General features: G+C 39.2%; 1 protein-coding gene across 1 annotated transcript in view; it reads left to right on the top strand.

Moving 5' to 3' along the window:
• Window positions 1-27,597, top strand: part of akap6 (A kinase (PRKA) anchor protein 6) — a 113,119-nt gene that overhangs the window by 14,877 nt on the left and 70,645 nt on the right. The window contains exons 3-5 of the mRNA XM_066669601.1: window positions 12,327-12,578; window positions 13,044-14,456; window positions 20,523-20,645. Of these exons, the coding sequence (XP_066525698.1) occupies window positions 12,327-12,578; window positions 13,044-14,456; window positions 20,523-20,645 (1,788 nt within the window). The remainder of the gene's footprint in view (window positions 1-12,326; window positions 12,579-13,043; window positions 14,457-20,522; window positions 20,646-27,597) is intronic.

The following is a 27,597-nucleotide window of genomic DNA, read 5'->3' as shown; positions in this document are numbered from 1 at the left end:
ATACATATATAGGTCATTTGAATATATACATGGGTAAATATGTACAAGTAAATATAGAACATAGTAAGTATTTACAATCCATTGATATACAGTGTATATACAGTGTAAATACAGTCTTCTTATATACTGTATATGTACTGTGTTTGTGGATGCTAAGTAAAAATATGTCCAGGTTATGCATTATGTCAGCGGTGCATAGATAGTAAAGTACAGTTCAGTAGGGTGATGGTGGATGGAAAGAAGCTGCACCTGACCTGACACAACATGGTTCTGTATCTCCTTCATGATCGTTGGAGGTTATACAGTGTCTTGCTGGACTGGGATTAATTGGGGATGATGCTGCATGCACTGTGCAGGCAGTGCTGGTGTTGGATGTCTTCGATGGCAGGGAAATGTGCCCCAATATTGCGCTGTGCATTATTCACCACTGTCCATTGGTTTGAATAGGAGAGTGTGTGCAGCCCTTGGTTTTTCTGTGGTCCACAATGAGCTCTTTGGTTTAGCTGTTGTTGTGCAGGAGAATGTTGGTGGAACACCAGGCAGCCAGGTGCTAGATCTACTCCCTGCTGTTTTATAATCATCACTGTTGCATGTGATCATGCTGGTGTCATATGCAAAGTTAATTATGATGTTGGATCTATGCACTGGGAAAAAATCTTGAGTAAACAAGGAGAAGAGCAGAGGGCTCAGCACACAGCCCTGTGGTACGCCAGTGTGATACTGAGAGGCACATGATTGACCAGCCTCACAGACTGGGGTCTTTTTGTCAGTAAGTACAAGACCAAGTTACATGGGGGAGGGGGTGCAGTATCACTGGAAGCTTCATGATAGCAACCAGTCCTTTAGTAAGATAATAAGTTCAAATGCTGATGGGCTGTCTAACTGCATTACATATACATATTGTTAATTCTTTTCCACAAGTATTAGTATTGAAGTCTAGGTAAGTACTGCACTCATGGATCAAGCAACTTCAAGCAAAACTTTTGCTTTGTGAACTTTGCACTTTGTTTTACTTGATGACCACAGAAATAAATCCATGAAGAGTCATTTAACTTTCACATTTTAAGATTATGAATTTAATGATTATGAATTCAAGCCACCAAATATGACCAAAAAAGTGCTCTTAGTTTTTGAAAATTTTGAATGATACACAGCACGAAACAAAGGTGTTATGTGATCCAACTATATGGTAAACTAATTCAAAATTAAATCACAGCACAACCATATTTTTCAAGCCTTATTACAAATTTGTTAGCATTTTACATCCCTTAACACAATTAACACACCATACATCTACCAGCTAACATACTTTCTCACAAATTTTCTCACTAAAGCTGAGAGCCTTTACTTGTGTCTTGGACTGGTAGTTCACTTTCCAAACATCTTATATAATACATCATATATAATACATAATATTACATATGTGTAATGACAAAAATGCTTAGATGGAAAATTGCATAATCACTCTATATTGATAGAAAGCTTTTAGGCTGTGTGCATGAATGCAGTGCAGTATCTTTATGAATAGTTAAAGTATCCAGGCTGTCAGGGTGAATGCAGGATAGAAAAGGATGGTGATGTTTGAGATGGCCCTTGGGCTTGAGAAAAGAATTTTCAGATCCTGCATTAGTCACAGCTCTTTTTGCTACATTGTTAATGCAAAACCAGACTCTCCATTGTAAAAAAAAGCATGGCTTAATCAGGCAGAGTACAGCATGAAAACTCAACCAAACTTGTTTTTTTTTTATTCTCTCTTATCCAATTGTGATCAAATGTCGGCCTTATCAGCTTAGGTGCCAACAATTGGAAATTCAGGAACACCACACTGTAAAGAAAATTACATAAATGGCAATGTAATTATAAAATATGTTAAATATGCCTAAGAGGGAAATTGCCTAATGGGAAAGGATTGTGTGATGAAAAGTGTTCTAGGTAGTATTAAAATTGCTGAGAAGTAAGGTGAATAACATCGATTATATTGTTACAATGGCAGATGTCAAGGGACCTGAGACCTGAGACCTGATGCTGAAAGAGTACTGTATTCTTCTTTCTCTTGAGCTCAAACAGCTCAAACATGTGCTCATCTGCTCTCTTTGGTGTTTAAAGCAAACACACTGCAGCCCAGATCACATGACTTTTTTTTTTTTATAGCTGCTCTGTGAAGCTGTTTCTGTGAATAAATCATGTGCGAGGCATTTTAGAGAGAAAATGACATGTGTGAGTGCATGAGACATCATAAAAAACCTAAGACACTGCACCATCATCTGCGGTGCTGGGCTTTATTTGAAGGTCATACTGTGAATGATATTTATCATAATTCAGACTGAGTTAATGTGTCTAACATGGGGATGATACATTTTCCTAACATTCTATGGTGAATCATGTTCAGGAACGGCTGAATGAATGTTTTTACTTGATGATAGTCGGTGTTGGTGGGACGAGAAAGTGAAATATTGTTACTGCTAGTGTATGGTTACATAATCAAAAATCAGAACACAAGCATAAGTTATTAAATGATGGAATATAAATAAACAATTTTATATTTTAAATGTTGCATGATTTATGTAAATGTGTGTGTATTATGCATATTATATCCAGAGAGATTAAGGAATTAGATAAATATACACTTTTGGCCAATTTTTATTTCAGTTTGTTCTGTTTAAAGAGACCAAATCCAGCAGTTTTTCTTTGTATGACACTAATGGCATTGATATGTATTAAAAATCATAATTCACTCCGTATAAAGTTTGATGCCAGAATATTGTCTCAATTTGAGAATATTGTTGTAAGCTAAGTATGTCAGTGATATTTTTTATGATTTTGCAGGCTGTTTCTGCAGCTGTTTCAATATATTGACTGTACAGACTGAATAAATATTACATTAAATGTCAGGTGAGGAAATGAAGGGCCACATCTGTCACATCTGTCTCGGTTGATACAGGTGGATCTCAGTAAATTAGAATATCAACAAAAAGTTGATTCATTTCTGAAGTTGACTTCAAAAAGTTAAACTCATATTATATTTATTCATTACAAACAGAGTGATCTATTTCAAGCGTTTATTTCTTTTGACTTTTGGGTTTTCATTGGCTGTAAGCCATAATCATCAACATCAAAAGAAATAGACATAATCTGTAAATTAAACAGCATAATTAGAGTCCCACAAAAGTTACAATGGTCTTTTGTTAGGGTGTATTTGGTTTGTTGATCCCTAACCTGAGTAGAATATAGCAGAAACATGTCCACAGTATTTTCAAAATGTCACAGAAAGGTTTTCCTGTGATTTGGTAAGTTAAAAAAAAAAAAATATATCTTATTCATTATATAAAATAAGGCAAGGACAGTTATGTTCTCTTGGCTCTTAGCATTACCAGGATTAAGCCTAGTGAAACTTTTCTAAAACATTTTTATAATGAAACAAGCTTGTGGTCAGTGCTCTGGAGGAATCTAGCATACTCACACAGTACTTTGGACAGCTTATTGTGACATTAATAATCATTTTTTCATATTGCCCTCCACTTTCTTCAAACTCTCCTCTCTCTGTGATCAACTGTGAAGAAGTGAGCTAGCTGCTGTATTCCAGGAATGACTGCTCTCTTTGTGTCCTCTCTCAGCAAACAATGACTCAGTTTGGGTAAAGCAGCACCAACACTGCAGATTGAGAGAGAGAGAGGAAGAGGGCATTGACTGAAATTCTTCTCTTACTTAGCCTTAGTTACAGAGTGCAGGGTTTTTTCTGCTGCAAGCATAGTGCAGTAGGTAATGTGACATGCAAAATAAGTGTGTACTCATAACAGGCAATAAATATCTAAGGTAAAACAGCAAGAATGAGGTCAGCAGGGAATGCAATTGAAGCTTCAACCCCAACCCACATCTGCAGACTTGACCAGAGCAAGTCCAAGACTATTTGTACAAAACATAGGGAGAAATGTATGAAATTTGAAGACATATTTCAATTAAAGTAAAACTACTACATAAAAAACTAAACTTCAAACCAAACCCAGAGTTGTTTGTACAAACAACAAAATCCAAAACCATACAAAAACAAGACATTTTGTTTTGACTCATCTAGCTCAGGTCAGATATGATACAGCTGTAAAAAAATGTATGTCAGCATTTGAGCACCAATTGGAAACTTTGTGATTCTTCATGATGCTGATTTCAATGGAGAGAGATTAGTCTCAAAATACTTTACAAATGCATACATGTTAATCCACACATTAAACACCAGTCACAAGTATGTTTCACTATTCACAAATGAACACATCCCAATCTGTGTCTCACGGTCTGCAGTTTGTACAAATACAGTTACATTCATAAAAACATGTTTTTAGTTTTCATAGATATATCATACTTTTATCCGAAAATAAATACATTTGTTTAAATTTACATTGCAAATATTTGTAAAGTCAGTTTCGAAATTTCGGCTCTCAGCGAAACAACCCCCTGTAGGCGGGACTATGACTCCATTGGCTGCTGCAGTAAATGATAGACAGCTAACTCTGGCTGCTGATTGGCTAAATAAAACTGATGACCAATGAGAGGCGTATATTCTGTTTCGGTGCCGTGGGGTATCTGCCTCTCCCTCCGGCTGAGGGAGAGCATCTGCCAGAAACATATCACCCGTTTTAACAGTCCAGTCTCCAAATTACGAAATGTATCAGTCCCGTATCAGTCCAATAAGCAACACAGTTTTAGTCCAAATACGGGATCATTTTAACGTATTTTATTTGACAGCCCTAGTCTGCAGTAAAATTAGGGAAGCTCAGATGGATTTTAACGTCGTTACATTCAGGGCACCTTCAAAACCACAAAATAACTGTCTGTGATGTGAAGGTGAATTCAGCGGCTTGGGGGCGTTTTGTTCGAACTTCCACATTAAATGTTGCGCAATTGCGTCTCCATTTAAAGTTGGCCCCACACGTCCTAAAACAGTGCCACCCAGCGGTGGGTTGTTCTCCTGCTGGCCACATTTGTGGATCAGGCTGCATTTGTATTTGGATCGGGTGAAATACGAGAGGAAATGAAGAAATGTACGTCATGAAAAACACGTGAGTGACTTGATCCACAAACGCAGATTCTACAATTTACAAATAAGTTTTAATTTCGAAACTTCGACTTTACAAATATCTGAATGTGTAATTTACAATTAAACAATTGTATTTATTTTCGCATAAAAGTATGATATATCTATGAAAACCAAAAACATGTGTTTTGAATGTAATATGAATGTAACTGTATTTGTACAAACTGCAGACCGTGAGACACAGATTGGGATGTGTTCATTTGTGAACAGTGAAACATACTTGTGACTTGTGTTTAATTTGTGGATTAACGTATGCATTTGTAAAGTATTTTGAGACTAATCTCTCTCCATAGATTTCCACCCAAATAATAAATGAGTGTGCTGGAGTTACCATTTCTCCAGTATGGTTTCTGCCTGTTTATGAGACAAATACCCTAATCTGTACTGAGTTAGACATACAGTATTCAGTTCTGGCCAGTGTGGTTTGACAGTGCACATTAAACTGTTCACATAATAGATGAAGAGACAGACTGGGTCCTTTTTTTAAGAGACTCAAATTTGATATGAGCAACTGGAAATTTAATGACAACCGCAGTGCCCAGTTTAGAGTTAAAACACCTGATTAATTTATCAGCCGTTTATGTTCTTCTTAAACATTCATTCTAGAACAGGGGAAAGTACCTCACTGTTTTTGTATTGCAGCCACAATTGCATTCAGTGTGATTTTACTGCCATCTAGTGGAGGAATTTGGGTTTTCATAGTGATGTTGCACATTGTAAGGTATTGCAATGCAACACAAATGTAATAAGCAGCATATATATGTTATTTTGAGGTCTCATCTTAAGCCTGACCTTGACACGCTATCCAAAATTTTCATTTATTTATTTATTTTTTTTACATCCAGGATACTCCCAATTCTTATTGTCACTACTACTATGTCTTCTTTCGGATGAAATAGCATATCTGTTGTAGCCATTTTGATGAACCAGAGACTGCTTACAGAGAGACTGGATGTTATCTATTCAGTTTTTAAAAGGAGCCTTTGAGTTAAAGTTAAAAAGTATATTTTTAAAAAGTAGATGTAGCACACAATCACATGTAGAAGGTTTGTAGGTTTTGTGGAGTATGTAGTTGCAGTGTGTGTTGCTGAAGTCTGCTAGCAGTTGCGTGTAGAATGTAGAGGAGAGGATAATGGAGGCAATGTGAGAAAGGCTCACACAGCTGTGATGAAACACATTCCCCTCTGAGCCCTCCCCTCTCAGCAATGTCTGCAACACCATGTACAGCCACGCCCTCAGTGATACTGGAAACAGTTAGGAATATTCAGATGTGTGTATTTATGTATGGAGACAGGATCAGGGCTCAGTCTGAGTTGGCCGGCAGCTGTTTGTGGACATTTATTTAGAGTGATGTAATCCCAGTGCTCTGGAGAATCCAGAGAATCCAGTGAGAGAATGATAAACAGAGAGAGCTAAATCTAAATGAGTTTAGCTGAATAGAAAAGGTCTGCTGTTCATGTCACCACTTCCAGATTCAGTGCAGCCCTTTACTCGGGCAATAATTTCTAGCAATTGTAGTATATTTGTGAACTGCTGGACATTACAGACTACATAAACTTGTACCAGGCTCTTCTCTGTTAGGTCCAAAGTGGAGTAAGAAAACAGAGTAACCAGATAATGTCTTGTCATTGCACTGATAATAGAGCTGGAGACATTGAGTCTCTGTGCATTAAAGAAGACAAGTTTACTTTCTAAATAAACACAGGCAAAATTAACATGCTCTAGATAAAGTAGACTGCTTGTCTACTTTACAAACCTGAATGAGGCTGGATGTTAGCTGGGAGATAATAAAAAATATAGGCTCATAATTGAAGACATTTTCAGAAACAAAATCAACTAGAGGAACAATATTAACACATTTACCAGGTAAAGAAAACTTTAAACAAAGTTTTTTAATTTATTCATATTTAAGAAGGAACAGATAAAATAACTGAATTGGTAAAATACATTTTTATTTAAAAAAAAAAATAATAAAATAAAAAAAGCTGACTTACAATGAACTATATTTTACTGTATGTTTATGCAGGTATTAAACATTTAAAAATGTTTGTTTTTGGTTAATAATAATGCGAGCCAGACTTTAGCCACATGAACACTAGTGTTTTAGGTTTGTCACAGTTACTTGTTACGCAATTATTAAACCACTGATTACAATTTCTGGATAAATTTTTTTCCCCTCTTTGTATTTACTTAACATAAAATACAACTACAGTGGAACTGCAACACACAACTTTGCAATATAACCATATGCATTGTGTTTAGTGTTCATAAATTACAGCACTTATCCATATCACAAGCTCTTATTATATCTACATTAACACATCTATTGAGAACAATCATATTAGATTGCCTTTCCATCTCAGTGTTAAACCTCTTTTTTTTACCCCCTTTTTTTATAATAAAAACAAAAACAATCCATGACAAAAATGGCTAAAAACTTTTCTGTAGCAATTATTGCAAACTAAACATAAAATAATAATTAAAAAAAATAATTCTAAAAAAAATGCTCCCTTTCTAAAATCTTATGGTAATCGTTATCTTAGTATTCTCAAATTTACAAAATTTCTGGACACATATATTTACATGTATCTTTTGCCACACGACATACTGGTATTTCCTAACAAATAGCAATTACTTATTTATATAACTTAATTACATATTTATTTTATGCTGCACTATTTAAGATTTGTTTAAAATTGAAAGCAGAATTCTTGAATCAGAACATGCTAAATAATGTGCTCTCTGTGTGGGGCTTTTATTCTGTAAAATCTGAAGGAGTAATTCAAAAGTCAGAGATGTCCAGTCTGATTTGGTGCAAGTTTTTCAAGCTATGTCATAGTTCAAATGCAAAAGCTGAAACAGAAGGTCCAACTCAGCTGGCTTGGTATGTGAGAATTGGAGATATGATAACTATGATAGATATGTAGTTCTCAGAAGACATCTAGAATCATCAGATACATTCACTCGGGCAAGGGGTCCAAATCACAACCAATGCTTCTAGGAGATCTGCTGCATGTGGCAAGAAATTAAACATTTCCATGGGAGAGTTTTTCCAAAGCTGCAAAAGTTGTAAATGTAAACATTTAGTCAAGTATTATACATAGGGTGTCCAGATCTGAAATGGTGAAAAAGAGGACACGTTTCCGGGGGGGGGGGGGGCGGGACGTGAAGACTGACCAATTAAATGTTTACTGAGAAGGTTATCGACCAATAACGGTAGCGCTACAGTCAGACCGTCCAATCCGAAGATTTTAGGCTACTTCACCACGCCCCCTTCCTACTCAAGTGAACCAATCGGAGTAGGGGAGGGCGGGACTAGTTTGTGAACGAAACGCTTCTCGAAGTTCTGTGTAAGCTCTAGAAAAACAAAATCCCGGACGTTTGTGATATTCCGACCGGACATCTTTTTTAAGTCTGAAAAAGAGGACATTTCCGTGTAAAAGAGGACGTCTGGTCACTCTAATTATACAGGCTTCTAAATGTAGTATTGCTGAATCATTGAAAGGCTATGCATGTTTTTGCATGATCAGTGACAGACCTAATTTGCAATTTATATCATTTTCATGATGTGGAAATGCAATTGTAGTATTTTGCCAATGTGGTGCAGCTAGGCTCTACCAAACGTTTCCTCTCATAACAACCCACAGCAGCAAAAGCAGTAACAGAAAGTGACAGTGTCCAAGGGCATGTGGAAAACCATGGGCTCTAGTGGATACGACTTTGACCTCCTCTACTGTCTCTACCCCAGCTGCCTTTTTCTTTTGGCCCCCACCACAGCCCCCTAGCAGCAGTTGCCCGTGCCGGCCTGCACTCAGCTATTCTGGATGAACCCGGCACGAGGGCTGGGGAGGGGTAGGGGTCAAATCCCAAAATATCCTCAGTGCATGATAGGAGCCCCTCCTTCTTGAGAGAGAGAGAGAGAGAGAGAGAGAGAGAGAGAGAGAGAGAGAGAGAGAGAGAGAGAGAGAGAGAGAAAGAACCAGGTCAGTGTTGGGTTGTGCACATGAGAGAGAGAGTGAACAAGAGAGTATATGGGTGTAAAAGAGAGAGAGAGAGAAGATCCTAACAGATGACAGAGCAGCAGTGTCACTACTGACACAACTGTCTTTGTGTGTCATTGAACACATTACTGCTTTATCCTTTGCATTTTTCTTCCTGCTTCATCTGATCTGCAGCAGAAGAGGTAAGAATGTGATCTTATGAATGTTGCTGCAGTGTCATGCTGGGATTGTTGTAAAATAAATAATAAAATCATCATTGAGAAGATTAATGTTTGAGTTAAGTCTTATGTATTTGAAAGTTACTCTTAATATATTGCAAACTAGATATTTGTGTGCTAGAATGGCATTTAAGTTCTGTGAATGAAAAGAAATGTCCTGTTAACTTTTTTTTTGAGGGCAGATAAACTAGTAAACTGCTCTGTGTATGGACTGCTTTAAGCATTTATTGTTTATGGAGCAGGAGTTGTTGTGTTTGCTGGTGCTCCTTTGTGTCCATGTGCTTTCATCATCAAAGCAGAGAGTGCACATGGTGGTGTAAAGGCACAGCTGAGAGAGTCTTTTGGTTTTCCTTGTCACTGTTTACCTTTGCTAGTGTCAGTCTTAAATGGAAAGGAGCCAAATGGAACCAGAATGAGATCACTGGAGCAATTGCATATAACAATTACCATTTTCTGTTCCTGGAAACTGGCCCTGGAGGTGTACTACACTGTGCATTCCTGTTTTTTACTCAGTAAAGGAATGTTTAATGAACTACTCCCAACACCCCTGATCAATATACATATCAAATAAATTAGACAATAAGTGAACAGTCGGTTCTTGATATTTCTGTAGCAACAAAAGGATCTGAGTGACTTTCACATAGTCCAAATTGTGATGGCTAGATGACTAGTTCAGACCATCACCAAAACAACAGGTCTTGTGGAGTTTTGCGTGTATGCAGAGGAGGGACACAAACTGCATATGGGGGTCAGCATATGGTTCTGTGTAGCCACATACCAGTCCGAGTTCCCATACTGACCTTGTTTATCACTGACAATGCCTACATTAGGAACATGAGCTTCAGAACTGGACCATGGATGAGTGGAAAGAGGATGCTGGATCTAATAAATCACATTTTCTTATAGATCATGTGATGAGACACGTGTATATTTGCTGTTTACCTGGGGAAGTGGTGACACTAAAATGCGCTAAGGGAAGAAATAAAGATGGCAAATGGAAGGTGATACTCTGCACAATGTTCTGTTGTGAAACCTTGAGTCTCGCCATTCATGTGTATGTTATTTTTTCACTGACCACCTACTTTAACATAGTTGCAGACCAAGTAACAGAATTCCCTAATGATGGTGAATTTAAATAAATAAATAAATAAATAAATAAATAATCCAGAAATGGCTTGTGGAACATGACAAGAAGTTCAGAGTATTGAATTGGCCTCCAAATTCCCCAGATATCAATATGACTGATCACATGTGGGATGTGCTTGAAAAACCAGTCTAATCTGCCTCACCTAGCAACATACAAGATATAAAGGACATGCAGCTAACTTGATGACAGACAGACACCACAGGATACTTTCAGAGAGCTTGTGGAGTCCATGCCATAATGGTTCAGAGTGGTTTTGCCAGCATGAGGGGAGCCATACAATATTTTTTAATATTTGGGTCAACATACGGAGTGGTGTTGTGTTGTAGGTACAGTTGGCTCATACACAGGGGTGTTTATTTTTGAACTGCTGAGACAGGAGGGTCTCGTGCTGAGGTTCTGTCATGTTGGCAGAGCGGCTGACCTACATTCAGAGATGCCATGATATTTTAGGGTGCAGGAAGCACCACAGCCAAGATGCTGCTACCCACTGGCCATTGCTGATATTAGGCTCAGTGTAGATCAGCAGTTGCATTGGCATCCCTGCCATGTCGTTGTATGTGTGGGTCGGTGTGTGGGCATTTGTATAATATTTGTATATGGCAAAGTTACAGCAAATGAGTCTCAGTTTACTGTTGCAGGGCAGGGGAGGGATGGGCTGGGGAAAGTTTGGCTACCACATAGAAACACACACACCAACCCAATAAAATGTGTTGATATACAACAAAACATATATATGATTATTATAAGTTTTAGATTTCACAGTAGCTAAGTTGTAATGCCCCATATTTACTCAACTGTGCTTTATTTAAAAAACATACTTTACCCTAGAGTCCCTTAACCAAGGACAGACACAGACTGGGATTGCCCAGGTTTTGACCAAAGCAGCTCCATTACACATATGAGGTTACATTTACTGCACCCCCTTATAACCAGAGTGAGACAGTGATTCAGAATGGAAGACATGTGAGTAAATCTTCAGTGATGTCCCTGTGGTGTTGGGAAGTGGCTTTATGCAGTTGTTAGGAATACCTCTATATATTTTTACTCTACATATATTTAATTGGAAATATAATAAATGAAGGATAGTGTCTGTAGGTGAGGTGCAGGGTGATTCTTATGTCTTTTTTCTGTGTTCTGTGTTTATAGCACATACAGAATCAGTAGCCGATTCTGTTGTTTACGCTGTGGAGTCCTCTGAGTTACTCACATCTCATGTGAAACTGACTCAAGTGCAGAAGTTGTATGACATAAGTTTATCCAATTTCCCTTCCTAGTTCTCAGTGCATATTGTTATAAAACAACTCTGCTTCTCGTTTCTGGCTGAAGGTCAATCAAAATTATTTTGTGGCTGATGTCACCAATGTTTGAGATTTATTAATGTATAGTATTCTGTATAGTTTTAATGAAATATAAATTAGCTTTCAAATGAACAAGGCTAAAGGGACACCAGTTCTGGAGCACATACTTCAAACATTGATCTTTCATTTTGGTGATTGATGGTTGACAGTTGTTCAAATGCCTAGTCTGGATTATAAATATATTAATTTAAACAAACAAAGTTTGTTCTGTAAGTAGTCTTTGTGACTGCTGTTTGTCTAAGATGAATCTGAATACTTACAAAGTGTGGGTGACTTATACTTTAGTATTACAATTCTGTTCCTGTCCTTTCTCTTAAGAGCTATACTTTACACTACTTGTTTGTTGAAAGTTGCCATGGCTCTTAAAGCAGTCTGCAGTCTACAGAGGTCTTTTAAAAGCATGTTTTTGTTTTTGAGTTGTCATTATGTCCCCAGTAAGGAATATCATTATTGTAACAGCTGTGTAGCAGAGTCCTTACCACCTCCTGTATGTGTGTGCATGTGTGTTTGACACAGGACATCTGTGAGGACATTTCTGATCATGTGGAGCAAATCCACGCTCTGCTGGAGACCGAATTCTCCCTGAAGCTGCTGTCCTATTCGGTCAACATCATCGTGGACATCCGCAGCGTGCAGCTCCTGTGGCACCAGCTCCGCGTCTCCGTGTTGGTTTTGAAGGAAAGACTGCTCCAAGGCCTGCAGGACTCCAACGGCAACTACACCCGCCAGACTGACATACTCCAGGCCTTCAGCAACGATCACGACCAGGTTACACACATATACACAAGCACGCAACTTAGAATAGCACAGCAAGGACAGAGACAGCTGTTATGCAAGACAGCTCGGGGTGAATATATGTACTACACCATATATCACAAGAGCGCTCTTATATGGTCAGAGTGTATACTGTCAAACAACCATTGTTAATGCACTGATTATGAAAAAATGATTCACTGATGCTGTGTTACAGAATAATACATTAGAAAAAAAATATTTAAAATTCATATTAAGGCTCAAATCATTTGGGACAAAAGCACATAACTGCATTAAGAGCTGAAGCAAAGCCAGCGTTTGGCATGTTAAAGATTTGATGGTGTATCTTGAGTGCTTTGTCTAAAATGCAATTGGCTTTGTTTACTGTAGGAAAAAAGAACATGCATCAGACCTAAGTGACATATTCTTCTCTGAGGTATGTTTGTTCATGTTTGAATGTGATATTGTGCTTTTATCTAGGCCCGACTTGATGCTTTGACAGAGGTGGATGAATCGGGTCAGCTGACTATTAAGTGCAGCCAGGACTATTTCTCGCTGGACTGTGGCATCACTGCGTACGAGCTCAGTGACTACAGCCCCAACGAGGAGGACCAAGAGGGCCGAGGATCAGGCCAAGATCCTCACTCCCTCTATCCTGAACTGGAGCGGGACTTTCCTGAGCTACTCCAGAGTGTAGATCTCCTGACAATTGCTGTGTCCAGACAAAGCCAAGATTCATCTCCACCTACAGAGCAACCACCAGAATCCACTCAGGTTACCCAGAGCGGGTCCATGGACCAGGAAGTCTCCGCTGGTACAGCCATGCAGAGTAGCACCTTTCAGGGAGAGAGTGGCCTTGGCTTATCCAAGCGTCCAATTCAGGGCACACACTGCAGCGATATTTCTCCAACACAGCCTTCTATGCCCAAGAAGCCCATGTACATGGAAGCCAGACTTAGCCGGCCATCTTCTCTGCAGTACCAGGCTGAAATTAGCAGAAGCACTCCATCTCTCCTGGACCTGCCTGATCGTTCTAAATTCTGGCTAGAGCTGGAAACAGTGTACCCCAGCAATGGGAGTCAATCTGATGAGAACCTCCATATTATGAATACTATGAACCGGCAGGCAGGTTTCCAAAAACATACATCTGCCCAAAGGTCCCATATCCTCCTCCAGAGAAGCTCATCTGAGGCTGGACAGGAATATGACTTTAAGGTTACTAACCTGCACCCAAAGAAGAAGCCCTTAAAAACCAAGCCAAACAGTGACTCCTCCAGCCCTCCAACTTCATCAGGGGAAGACACCTCAGACCATGACCCTCATGAAAGTTCCTCTAGCCCAGACAATCATGCCCCTTCCACGGGCTCTTTATGGATCATGTCACATGTTCCCCGCACAGCCAGTAGTAGCCCTAAAGATGAGTGCTGGTATGGTTCTGATGAGTTCCTTGCCCTTCCTGCCCAACTAAGGAAGACTGAAATGCTGGCAATAAAGCTGGAGAGTCTGGCACAGGCCTTGCCCCCGAGAAGCTTGCAACAGCCCATCCAGGACATTGACGACTGGGAGCTGACCGAGGGCAACCCAGAATGGGACAGCGGTCCACATATGCTCCCTCCCCAGTTCTACAAGAAGCACTTCCCAGGGGGACGTTTCTCATCCTCCTCCAGCGATGTAGCCCCATCTGTAGATGAAAGCATTGAGTCTGGTCCCCTCAGTGACTTGCTGTCAGAGGATGAAGGTGGCTGGAGCAGGCCTGGGTCCCGCAGAGCTGAAAGGAATGCTTCACAGCCAAAAGCTTCTAGAATGGTACTCCAGTGTACACCTCTCATCCAGCAGCTACTGGAGGACATCCAGCACCAGGAGAATTACCAGGACGTCTGGGGAAAGATAGAGGTGAGATAGTTGTCGAAGAGCAGCACGAACTGCTGAAACATACAGATCCCTAAACAGGTCTTATACTCTGTGATAAGAATTATACATATAGTCAAACTGTGCACACCCATATTTATCTTCACATAGAAGACCGACTGACTGGTTTCACATGCCACTTCATGTACTCAAATAATTTCACAGACAGTTTAAACACACAAAGATGGTTTTAATGGACCTGGGGCTTTTAATAACATAAACAATACCTTAGGTCCTCATTTAACTTGTTGGTTTTCATTGAACAGTTCTAGTGGTATAAGTATGGGGACATAACAGAGTTTTATGAATTGCCTGCAGGATAGCAATATACAGAATGGTACCCACAATAAAAAAATATTTGAAATTATCATGAAGAGCCTTATAACTACATTTCTAACCTAATCACATCCTAATTTCTAAAAAAATACTAGGAAATGGCTCTAACTTCATTAAGTAGTAAGTTAATTATTTCATTCACAAAGTAAAAACTAAACAAATCAAAAGAACTGTGCCATTAGTACTTGCATATGATTACCATCCAAAAAGCCAAAGACACACAATGTAAATCTAATGCTCTGCAGAGTGTTCAGTTTAGATACAAACACTGATAGAAGAATTTGGCATTATGTGAAACTGGTGTGAAATGATGTATTGTTGGAAAACTAAATATCTTTCCTGTGATGATGACAGGAACCAGAACTCTCTGTTCAGGTTTTTTTTATATAATGTTGACAATAGCAAAATGGAGAGAGAACTTTTGTTTAGATACTATTTTTCCTTACAACACTCCTCTGCTTTAAATAGATTCAAAACACTGTTTTCAATAACCTCTTGTTCAAAACATAAATATAACCATATCCCAGGCTTGAGCAACCATTTTCTAACCATTCAAGTTGTAGATTCACTTAACACTTCAGACATCAGATTCTGGCACGGAAAATTTGTGAGAGTCTGAACATTTCGATAATGACATCTTTCACATTATCTACTCTGCATGACTCTGTTTACAGTTTAGTGATTTAATTGTGGCGGCACGGTGGCGCAGCAGGTAGTGTCGCAGTCACACAGCTCCAGGGGCCTGGAGGTTGTGGGTTCGATTCCCGCTCCGGGTGACTGTCTGTGAGGAGTTGGTGTGTTCTCCGCGTGGGTTTCCTCCGGGTGCTCCGGTTTCCTCCCACAGTCCAAAAACACGTTGCAGGTGGATTGGCGACTCGAAAGTGTCCGTAGGTGTGAGTGAATGTGTGTGTGTCTGTGTTGCCCTGTGAAGGACTGGCGTCCCCTCCAGGGTGTATTCCCGCCTTGCGCCCAATGATTCCAGGTAGGCTCTGGACCCCCCGCGACCCTAAAATTGGATATGCGGTTACAGATAATGGATGGATGGATGGATTTAATTGTGCAGAAATAAGAAAATAAGTGAATGAAATCACCATTTAATGACCACTAGACTGCTAAAAGCCATATTAAACATGGAATATATATATATATATGGGGAAATTCACTGAAACAGAATAGGGCATCACATTGCACTTCAGCTGTTAATATATTTCTGTACAGGAAAAGTAGTGCAACACTGCCATCCGGTGGCTGAACAAATAAGTACAGGTGTCATTTGTTCTGTAAGATACAAGAACAGAATGTTGATTTAATCATACAAAATGTAAATGTCTTTTTGTATTAACTTATTTATATGTATATTTAATTTTTATTCAGTATTAGAAAAATCTAAGAACTGCTGTTATATGCATAGTAACAAGTTACAATAATTATGAAAAATATAAATCACTTCTATCAGGTTTGCATTTTACAGTATACATATATTAATCTATTTCAAACTACAAAACGCACATTGCTGAAACATTTGACAAAATTAAAACTGATCCCTGGTTATTTACGACTTTTCAAGTGTTGCAAGACACTGCAGTTTTACAACATTATATCTTCTCATTTAACCTGCTATCAATCTGCACTCACATTCAATCTGTTATACACAGAGTGGATAAATCTATTCAGAATCTTTCTCTGTCAGAAATACTATAATACTAAAATAATGCAGAGTTCTCCTGACAGAGAGAGTAGTACTAGATAAGATGAGATAAAGAGTTGATAACCTGTGTGTGTGAGTATGCTATTGGGTCAAATGTCAAAAGCATATTTTTATCCCTTAAACTGAAAAAGCTCTTTATCTATTGCTGTAACTGTCTGTCATGTAACTCATTTTCAATGGGCTTGACAAACCTGCTTTAGGCTATAGGTATTATTTAAATTTGTTGACTTTTCGAGACATCCCAAAATACTTGTTTTGCAGTTAAGGCCCTGTTTACACCTGATATTAAGCTTGATCCACGGTGAACAGTACAAGTACTGGTGTGGACAGAGCACAGTGTGATTTGATATTTTGAACCATATCCAGGGGTGGTTAAGGAAGCATATTGCCACATAACACTGTGAATGCTAAAACATTCTGATGTGCCCCTGGTTACAAATAAAGAGAGCCTAATCAACTGCATTAAATGAGAATGAGCCACAGCTCAGTTTGGCCTGAGAGCCCAGAAGTGAAGAGCGAGCAAAAGGAGCTCTGGTTTTTAGTCATTTTCAAGTAGTTCCCTTTCTTCTCCATTGTCATATTTGCCATGTTTAATTAGTACATTTTTTCTCTGTACTTGTTGTGTGTTTTGCTCAGTTTAATCCCATCCTTGCATTTTCACTTAAACATGGTTCCTGCGCTGTGATCTGTGATTAGTGATACTAAAAGTCTGCACTGTACATAGGAAGCAGCACAAGAACAATTCCTTTATCCCAGGTTTTCAGACTGAGGCATACTGGGAAAAAAAATAAGATGGATTAGTGGACTTATTTTACACTTTGTGTGTTGTAGTGTCGCAGTCACACAGCTCCAGGGACCTGGAGGTTGTGGGTTAGAGTCCTGCTCCGGGTGACTGTCTGTGAGGAGTGTGGTGTGTTCTCCCTGTGTCCGTGCGGGATTCCTCCGGGTGCTCCGGTTTCCTCCCACGGTACAAAAACACATGTTGATAGGTGGATTGGCGACTCAAAAGTGTCTGAGTGTGTGAGTGAATGTGTAAGTGTGTGTTGCCCTGTGAAGAACTGGCGCCCCCTCCAGGGTGTATTCCTGCCTTGCGCCCAATCATTCCAGGTAGGCTCTGGACCCACCGTGATCCTGAACTGGATAAGCGCTTACAGATGAATGAATGAAATTTAGGAAAACAATTCTTACGTATAGGCCTCTTTGCTCAGATAACAGACCATCAATAGACTATCTCAAAAATATACACCGAACAGTAGATTTTCTATCAACGCCTGTGATATGCTCAGTTACTGTACACTGGTTGTTTCTCACTGTAACAGGTATTTTAATGATACATGCAGGTGCTCAAGTACTGATGGTGTCACGATACGATATACTCACAAATATTGGATGTATTTTATCTCGATAATGATATCATATTGTTATATTGCCCACTGGTACCATGTGTGTATATGTGCGCATAGGTGTATGTGTGTGAGAGGCTGTCTGGGCCAGACTGAGGCAGGCAGCCGCGTCCACCTGAGATGATGCGTGTCACAGAGGGAGGTGATTGATTACATTAGCATGCGGCCCCTGGAGATGACTTCATCCTCACGGCATCAGACAGCTGGCAGCTGAAGCTCCTGCTTGGGGGAGTCTCAGGGGCCTAGTCATGTGTGACGCCTCCGACCAGGCTCCTCTCCATCTCCCTGTCTCTCTCTCCCTCCCTCCTGTCTATCTATCCTGCTATCTTCCTCCCTCCACTCCCTTTTCTTCTTTCGCTCTCTCTCTGAGGCGATGAGTTGTATCTCATTTGCTCTTCCTCTCCTTGTAATACACTCACTCAGTTAATACACTGACCAGAGGCTACATATTCATCTGCTCGGAGAGTGTTTATTGGGGCAGACGATGAGACACACACACATACACGCGCACAGCAGTACCCGTAAGGGGGAATAATATATTGGCAATGCCAATACACTCCTGTCGCGCTGCCATTCTGTGGACAGTATTGTGCCATATGGGGAACTGTGGGTCTAAGCTGGTGTTCTCTATAAAAACGGAAGGTTTTTTTTTTTTTGTTTTTGTTTTTTCGTTTCATATCAACTGTTGCAAGGCTGGACACACTTTACAGAACACTGTTAAAAATCCCTTTCCATTCCAGTAAGACTTCCACCTTTGTTTAGAGGTATTATATTACATTAAGCTACAGTTTATTAAGCTTACATTTACACTACCAAATTTGACTGTGGTGTTGTAGATAATCAAAATTATATATATATATATATGTACATAGGAAATACTGGGTATCAGAACTGTCAGACGATACCCATATCCCCTAAAAATTTAAAAACCCAATGCTGTTCTGCTCTACTTTCAGTATGACCACCCACACAAACGCAACATTCATTCATGGTCTGTAAGCGCTTATCCAGTTCAGGGTTGCAGTGGGTCCGGAGCTTACCAGGAATCACTGAACACAGGCAGGAACACACCCTGGAGGGGGCACCAGTCCTTCACAGGGCGACACACTCACACATTCACGCATACCTATGGTCACTTTTGAGTCGCTAATCCACCTACAAATGTGTGTTTTTGGCTTGTAGAAGGAAACCGGAAACCCATGCAGACATGGGGAAAACACACCGAACTCCTCACAGACAGTCACCCGAAGTAGGACCCTGAAGTTGTGTGACTGTGACACTACCTGCTACGCCACCGTGCCACTCCAAATGCAACATATAAAATAAAAATAAAAATAAATATTTTATATTCCTGCATTTTGACCCATTCTATTCTTATTGAAAGAAAATTGTCAACAATTTTAAAGACTGTCCAATCTCACAACAATTTCTTGCTTCGTAACTACTTCACTTGTAATGGTACCCCATTGTTGAGAATGCTTGGTAAAAATGAGTTAGAGATTTACAAGCAACTTCAGTGATGTGCCTTATATCTAACAATGTGCCTTTAAACTGCGCGGTAACAAAAGAACCATGCAGGATTTATAATGCCTGGCATGAGAACATGCTTCAGAATGGCACTCACACACACACACACACACAGACACACACACACTTTTCTCTATTTCTCTCTCCAGTTCTTACCTTTGAAATCAGAGCCAGTCTCGCCCACTTCAAAGCCTGCCCGCCTCAGAAGTCGAGGCCAAACAGTCGATAAATTATGGGTTTTTTAGCCTGCGTCTGAGGAGAGGTCATTTGTATCAATATCTTTGATTTTCACCAATGTTAGGTAATGAGCTGCCACAGGGAAAAGGGGGAAGTATCCTTGCATAGAAGCTATGGGTATGCCTGTGCAGTTCATTAGAGATTTTACAAAATGCCATTTGATCTGCTCAGGTTTGTGGCATTAGAACATGGCTCCGGAGGATTATGATGTATAAGGGCATGTATTTCTCTGTAATTACAGGGACTGTGCTCCACTCTCCCTGTCTTTTCCTCTTGTCAACCTCGGGCTTGAGGAGAAAGAGCACAGGGGCAGAAGAACGCTGAACGCTTTTGAAGAAAAGGAGCTGCAGTTTTACACATGGCCAACAGATGGCAGTAGTTACACATCATACACGACGGGCAGTTTTCTTCAGGCTGCTCGAGCACATCAAGGACAAGTGCTGAATGACATTCCTCTAAGCGTTGTGAGCGTTAGATTAAAGCCAGCCGCTCCCCCTAAACTTGGTGGATTTCAAACTTTATTTCCGAACTATATGCGAAATTGAAGTTTAAGAGTGAAGCACACTTTTCCCGCACTTTTCTTTGGTGGGGACTATGGGTGCTAAGCATCAAACTGTATGTAGCTTCAGTGGTCTATATCAATCTGCCATGGATGGTCTTCATTTTAGACAGCACTGGTGTAACACGTTAGATCACAAGAACAGAATTCCCTTTAGTTCCCTTTACTGAAGCAGAAATAAACTGTAGCAGTGTGGTGCTGGCAATTTGCTATTGTGATTTCTGGTTTCAGATTGATTCTGATGCCCCCCCCCCCTATATATGTGTGCTGGGTCCTTACAGGGTTTCGTCTCTAAGCTGGATGAGTTTATCTGCTGGCTGAGGGAAGCACTGGAGAGCACAGAGAACTGGACTCCCCCCAGAGCAGACATAGACAGCCTCAGACTCTACCTGGAAACACATCTTGTGAGTCAATCAAATCAAAAAACAATACTCATATTCACATACATGCTTGAGCAGCTTCAACTGACCAACTGTCATGTTCTCATGTTCACTGTTGTTTCATTTCCCTCTCATGAACCAGATTCCTTTTCCCAAACCCTTTAGAGCATATCCACCAATCTTACATGATACGACGCGGATTATCTTTTTTTTCTACTCCTAGGGTCTGATCTATATATGATTTGGTGGATAAAACATGACAATATTAAGGTTGTGGAAATCCATTAATTTTCTAACATGTTTAAGGAGCTGATATATTGTCTTTCAATACACAATATGAATCACAAAACATGTCTCAGGTTTAACAAGGCAAAGGGTACGAGTAGCAACATTTAAGGATATTAAAATCTAAAATATTTAATATTTTTATTTAAAATATCACATGCTGCATTGTACTAAATATAGCTAAACATGCTGTAGGACCTTGCTCTTTAAGACCTGTTGATAATCATGATAGTAACAAGACATACATTATGATGAAATGTGGAATAATTAAAAATAATCATCATCATTATCATCAAATTGCACACATCTGTTAATCATAAAAAAGTGTGAAAGTGTTGTTATTTTAAATCATGAGTCATATTACTTAAGAATTTTTTTAAGAATGTAAAATTTATGTTGAAATTGTAAACAAAAACAAACAAAGAAAAAACATGAACATGAAAGCTGTTATAACCCTAAACCATGCACCATGTTTTTGTGTTAATATGTGTGAATGTAGGCTTGTGGATATCTGTTTATAGGGGTTTGTCATGTTTTTGTGATTCAGCCAAACTTTCATCTAAGAGAAAAATCACATTGGATTTTATTGTGGAGGGCTGCACTCCTTCATATTGATGTAGAGATGTGCACCGTTTTTCCACAGTGTGCTTACAGATTTAATGCTTGGACTCGGAGTCCAGCTGGCACATAGGGCGTGTGTGTGTGTGTGTGTCTAGCATGGCTCTTTCCGGTACCCATGGGAGAAGTATAACAAGGGGGTGGACTGCAGTGGGACAGAGAGAAAGGGAGAGAGGGAGGGCTGTCTTTATAAGGCAGTGAGGGATGGTGTGAAATGAAACGGCTATTGATTGAGCTTGATGGCGGATCCAGGTCCCTGAATCACATTAACAAGGGACGAGGCAGCCTGTGTTGGCAAATGAGCAGGGATAAGGGCTCACAGTTACAGAGAACCCACACACAACCTTAAAAACATACTTATAGTGTTTAGAAACACGTGTTCAAACAAAAATTTAAACATTCTGCATTTAATTATGCAGGTAGTATCAAAATAGAATAAAAAATTACCTTCTACTGCAATACTATTTAGATGTTACCACAGTATTATTAATCACATGTGCATACACATTCCATGTATATGTTTATACATGCAAATACTGGGATAAATGACAAGGAATGTGTTTTACAGCATCAGGTAACACTTCAATAGAATATATTTTTCCTACTGTTTATTGTAGCCCCATTTTGCATTTTTTTCAGCTTACAAAAGCTTTCAGAATTCAGTGTTGTCGATATTTTGCTTCTCATAGTTCAAAATCATTAAGTGATACTCAGGTGTGTGTATGGCTGAAACCTTGCTGTGAGTACACATCCATTTCCTTTTCCTAGGAACAGTTTCTTAAAAGCTCCAGATCCTTACAGACCAATATTGTTGAGTTGCCTTCTCACAATAGAATGTTTGAAAGAAACGCCTTATTTCAGATCTTAACCTTGATTTATGTGCTGTTTATTTGATGATCGTTAGGAATTAAAATACTCTCTTATATATATTTTGTATCTTATTGTTTGTTGAATCACTTCTACCTTATTCAAGTGGATTCTTTTCTACCTAGGCCCCTCCTAATTATGAAAAATGATAACTATACACACTGGTATTCAAAAATTTCTTAAGAAAACATTAGACAAGTTTCTATTTAAAATCCAAGGCTATTTACATTTCAAGATGTTTTGTTCAGTAGCTACATTAGCAAACATAGGAGACTAAGAAAGCCTTGCCAGAAGATTATGGTCATTCAAAGGTTCCATATTATAAGTTACCACAAACTGACAACAAAATCATGAACATCATTATTTAGAAGATTGTTTTGGAAGGCTAAATGTCCCCATATATTTGATGGACAGTGTGTATATACATTATTTTTATTGCAACTGAAAAATTCCCAGGTGTTATAAATCCTCCATCATTGCTCACCCAAGCTAGAAGTGGAGAGGCCACCTCCGCCCCTACGCACACACACAAATTCCATCACACATCTAACACACCACCCAGCCTGTCCTCCAAACACTGTCTCCTCTAACACTATTCTCTTGCCTATATTTCTCACACACTCCCACACACATATAACACCCCCCCCCCTCTTCTCCCTCTTACTCTCTCTGTGTGATTTGGGGATTAGCTAGGGGGAGGCTTGTGGTCCAGTGGCTGCTGCGCCACATCTATTGGTGTCAACTCAGCGATAACCTGGCGGCCCTGCTGTCGGATCTGAGCAGTGGAGCTGGAGTGTGTGAGCACTCACCTGCTCCTGCAAATGCACCCAGACACCCACAGACAGCAGCACAAAACACACTGCGCCTTACATTCATAAAAATCTCAACCACTGGTTACGTGGCAGAATGTTCAGCAGAGTGTATATATATATATATATATATATATATATATATATATATATATATTGAGCATTTATTCTGCATTTATGATAGACTAACCAGTGCTAGAGTAGCTATCCAACAGGGCGGGTAATGATGCTCATATTACAGTACATATTTTAGTTCATACATACTGTAAATATTGTAGCTCTTTCATCCATTTTTAAATCAGAATTGTGTCTATACAAATATTTTAAAAATGTCTTTTTCCTACAAAGCTCTAATTACATACTACAGAGATGGGCTTAGCTTCTAAAATGTATGATTTTCTTCAGAAAAAAATCCTTGCATGGATATGTCCACAGCATAAGCCCCACCCTTCATCACTCATTTCACTCTGTCAGGAAACACACAGCTTCTTAGTTTTAAGCTAGCTTTTAAAAGTAGTTTTCATGACAGAAGTGAAATGAGATGGTCGAAAGAGTACGAGGGGCATACTGGTGATGCAGTTTTACATTTTAAAACACTTTTGAATTTGATTTTTCAAGATATGTATTGAATTTCTTGTATTTATGAACTTAGTTCACATCACATCCTTGAAGACAACAAAACACAATAATTGCAAAGATTAAAACACTAAATTTGGGTTTCCCACCACACTAACACCTCCTCAAGTGCATAAAAACTGTTGTAACAGTATGATATATAACATTCAAAATAAATATAATCTGTAATTTATGATGCAGTATAAACTTAGACATATATTTAAGCTGCCTTTAACCCAGTCTGCATTTGGCTGGAGGAGAATGTTTGACAGCAATCTGTAAAAACTTATTCAAATGTGTAACAATTGCTACTGATGATGAGTGCAATTGTGGGTGAGACATGATCTTTTTTACGTGTATGATGAAATTTTAGTATTTGACATGATGATTTATTTAAGTCTTTGTAACTATAATTTTTTTGCAGAGTATTTAAGATTGTGTTACTGCAACATGAGGAATATAAAAACATTTTTTTATAAATGTTGAATAAAAACAGTAGTGTCATGTTGTATTGTAATATATCGTCAATATTGTAATACAATTTGGCAGTTTTTTTTATCCCAAGCATGTCTGCACCTAAACTCTATATATGCCTTCTCTTTATCTATCCCATCTTTAAAGTACAGCTCAAAAAAGCAGGATCAGTTTCACTTTCACCAGTAGATTTGATTCAGTGTGCAGATTATATTTTCTCTTATACTTCAAATCTTCAAGGCAAGGGCTCCTGAAAAGGAAGCACTGAACATGAATGCACTTGAGCTTTTTTCTTCCTCTCTTCATGAAGCATAAGCCGAGGAAATCTATTGTAATATGTGCTGTGCATTGAATATAACCTCATTTCATAAAAGATGATATGCAGGGGATTATTGGTTAGAGTCATCCTTGAATTGCACCCTTTGTTATACAGAATTGTTTTATAAGATTAAAAGGTGATTGTGTGATATTCATTTCCCTGCACATATTAAGATTGAGTGTTTTATTTCATCATGATTTTTTTCCCCTTTTCATCCTCTGTTTAATACAGGATACTATGGAATGGGGTGTCCTTGCCCTATGTAGCAAGAGCTTATATTAGCATTCATGTTTTGAAGTCGAATTTTTTAAGAGGCATTCTGTCAAGCATAAATCAGTGACAGATATCTGGTTATTGTGCCTTTTGTTTATTTGTTTACTCATTTTAAAGGCGTTTAGGTCTGTAAAGGATATCAATTCAGCCAACATCCGGAGCCATAAATAAACGTTCTTCACACTCTCTCTTGTCTGTCAGGGGTGATAGATGCGCATGTGTGCTGATCCATCACCGGTGTATCCCCACACTCCCTCTCTGCTTCTGAGCTGCTGTTTCCCTTAACCTTCTCATCTTCCAGCCTGCAGCCAGCTACCTAAAGTTATGGACAGCTCGTTTAGCATATCACAACTGGTGGAACAAACCCCTTTATCTCAAAAATGGTAACTGAACATTAGAAGAAAACTCATTTTTTATGGAAGTTAATGTGAAAATGTAGAACTCCAATCGATGTTGGAGCATGTCTTTTGGTGTAGTTATCAATAACTTTTCATACAATGTGTTGGGCCACTGGAATTCTCAGACTACAAAGCTAATGCATTGTGGTTAATGCCAATTGTGCCTCCTCATTGCTGCCAGTTTGAGTCTTTAGACCAGCTTATTGCACCTACAAGGTTCACTATATGTCCAGAAATTGTGGAGTCATCAAAAATCTCTTCAGAGATTAACAGTATAAATATGTGGTTTGTTCCTATACTCTGTCCTGTTTTAACAGTCTACACTCTTGGGAAGGCTTTGGACACACATATATATATATATATGAGAGAGAGAGAGAGAGCTGAATGATATGCAAAATAATGCCAAAATTAATATTACAATATATATTCTAGGGGCGGCACAGTGGTGCAGCAGGTAGTGTCGCAGTCACACAGCTCCAGGGGCCTGGAGGTTGTGGGTTCGATTCCCGCTCCGGGTGACTGTCTGTGAGGAGTTGGTGTGTTCTCCCCATGTCCGGGTGGGTTTCCTCCAGGTGCTCCGGTTTCCTCCCACGGTCCAAAAACACACGTTGGTAGGTGGATTGGCGACTCAAAAGTGTCCGAGTGTGTGAGTAAATGTGTGTGGGTGTCTGTGTTGCCCTGTGAAGGACTGGCGCCCCCTCCAGGGTGTATTCCCGCCTTGTGCCCAATGATTCCAGGTAGGCTCTGGACCCACCGCGACCCTGAACTGGATAAGTGGTTACAGATAATGAATGAATGAATGAATGAATGAATGAATATATATTCTGGTCCATACAATATAATTCTGATATCTATATGAACAATAAAAAAGCCACAGAAAATGTTCCAAGAACTGAAAACAACATGATATCACCATCAAACAAAACCTCTTGGCTTTGTCAATTTTAAAAAATAAAATGTAAAATTGAGTGCAATGAACTGATGGCAGCGCCCTGTAATGACCGTCAGTCAGTGACAGATGCTGTAAATTGTATATACTGAAATATTAAAAATATGTATAACAAACCTATTGAAACCTTTTATTGCAATATATAAAGAAATATATTTGCATTTTCCTTTCATTCTTTTTATTATTTGAAGTGAAATGACTAGGCCTGTCACTATACCCATTTGTTGTGGTTGATATATATATCCGAGAAATAATTGAGATAAATGATATTATTGTCATTTTAGAGCCATTTTATGCCACTGACATAATGATATTATAATATGATAATAATGCATTTACACCGTTTTAAAGAGCAATTAACTTTAGCAAAATCATAGTTATTAAACATGTAATTGGAAAATAAAGTAAATCCTAAATAAATAAAAGATTAATAAAATAAGATCATTTTTAAACTAATCAACATAACAGCCTCAGAGAACAACCAGAGAACGAAACAGCACGACTGGCTAGCATTTTGTAAACATTGATTTTTATGAAAACAAATATGCCACTAAACAAAATGGGCATTATTGAGGTCAACCAAAATTGTTGAGGAAATGTTCTTATATTGTACGATAAATTGATAATGTAATTATTGTGGAGGCTGACTGGATTTTATTTGTCCATATTTATTGCCTTGCTTGTCTAGCATATTACTCCTATTAGTCTGGCATTTGTCAGATAGACCCAGATACATAGACACACATACAGACAGAAACATTCATAAACTCACTGCCAGGCAGTTAGCGAGCAGTAATCTATGGACAGACCACAATGCAGGAATGGAAGCAGGAAGGAAGTGGGGAACATGCATACTGTCAGAGTGACAGAATGAGCAAGACAGGCACTCTAAAGACTCACTGGCAGGTGGGCAACCAGGGGAAGAGAGAGAGAGAGACTGAGAAAGGTTTAGATGGCCGCTCATGGCTCTCTCGACGGGGCCAGTCAGATCAGACCGGTTGGTAATGGTGTGAAACAGGGCCAGGGGAGATGTGAAGAGATGAGAATGGAAGGGGAAGATGGCCCTAGGCGCCTCACTGTGGGCCCCCCCATGGGAGAGCGTTACCCCCCACACCCCCCTCCATCCCTACTACCCCTTCCAGCACATCTTCAAACGCGCATGCCTCTCCCCCACCCTCCTGCAGGAGCTGGGATAATGCTCTTTACACTTTGATTACACTTAGCAACTGGAGAGCCCTCCGCTCGAGAGCGCGTTGGGTATTATCAAAACCAATCAACATGAAAGTTTTGCACTGCGGCAGCGGCACCCATGGAGAGAGAGTGAGGGAGCAGGGAGCGTGGGGGCGAGCAAGGCTGTTTGGAGGGTTCG

Source organism: Hoplias malabaricus, chromosome 1, assembly GCF_029633855.1.
Source record: "Hoplias malabaricus isolate fHopMal1 chromosome 1, fHopMal1.hap1, whole genome shotgun sequence".
Lineage (NCBI taxonomy): Eukaryota > Metazoa > Chordata > Actinopteri > Characiformes > Erythrinidae > Hoplias > Hoplias malabaricus.
Note: the sequence above shows the minus strand (reverse complement) of the source record. Positions and strands in the feature narration are given on the sequence as shown.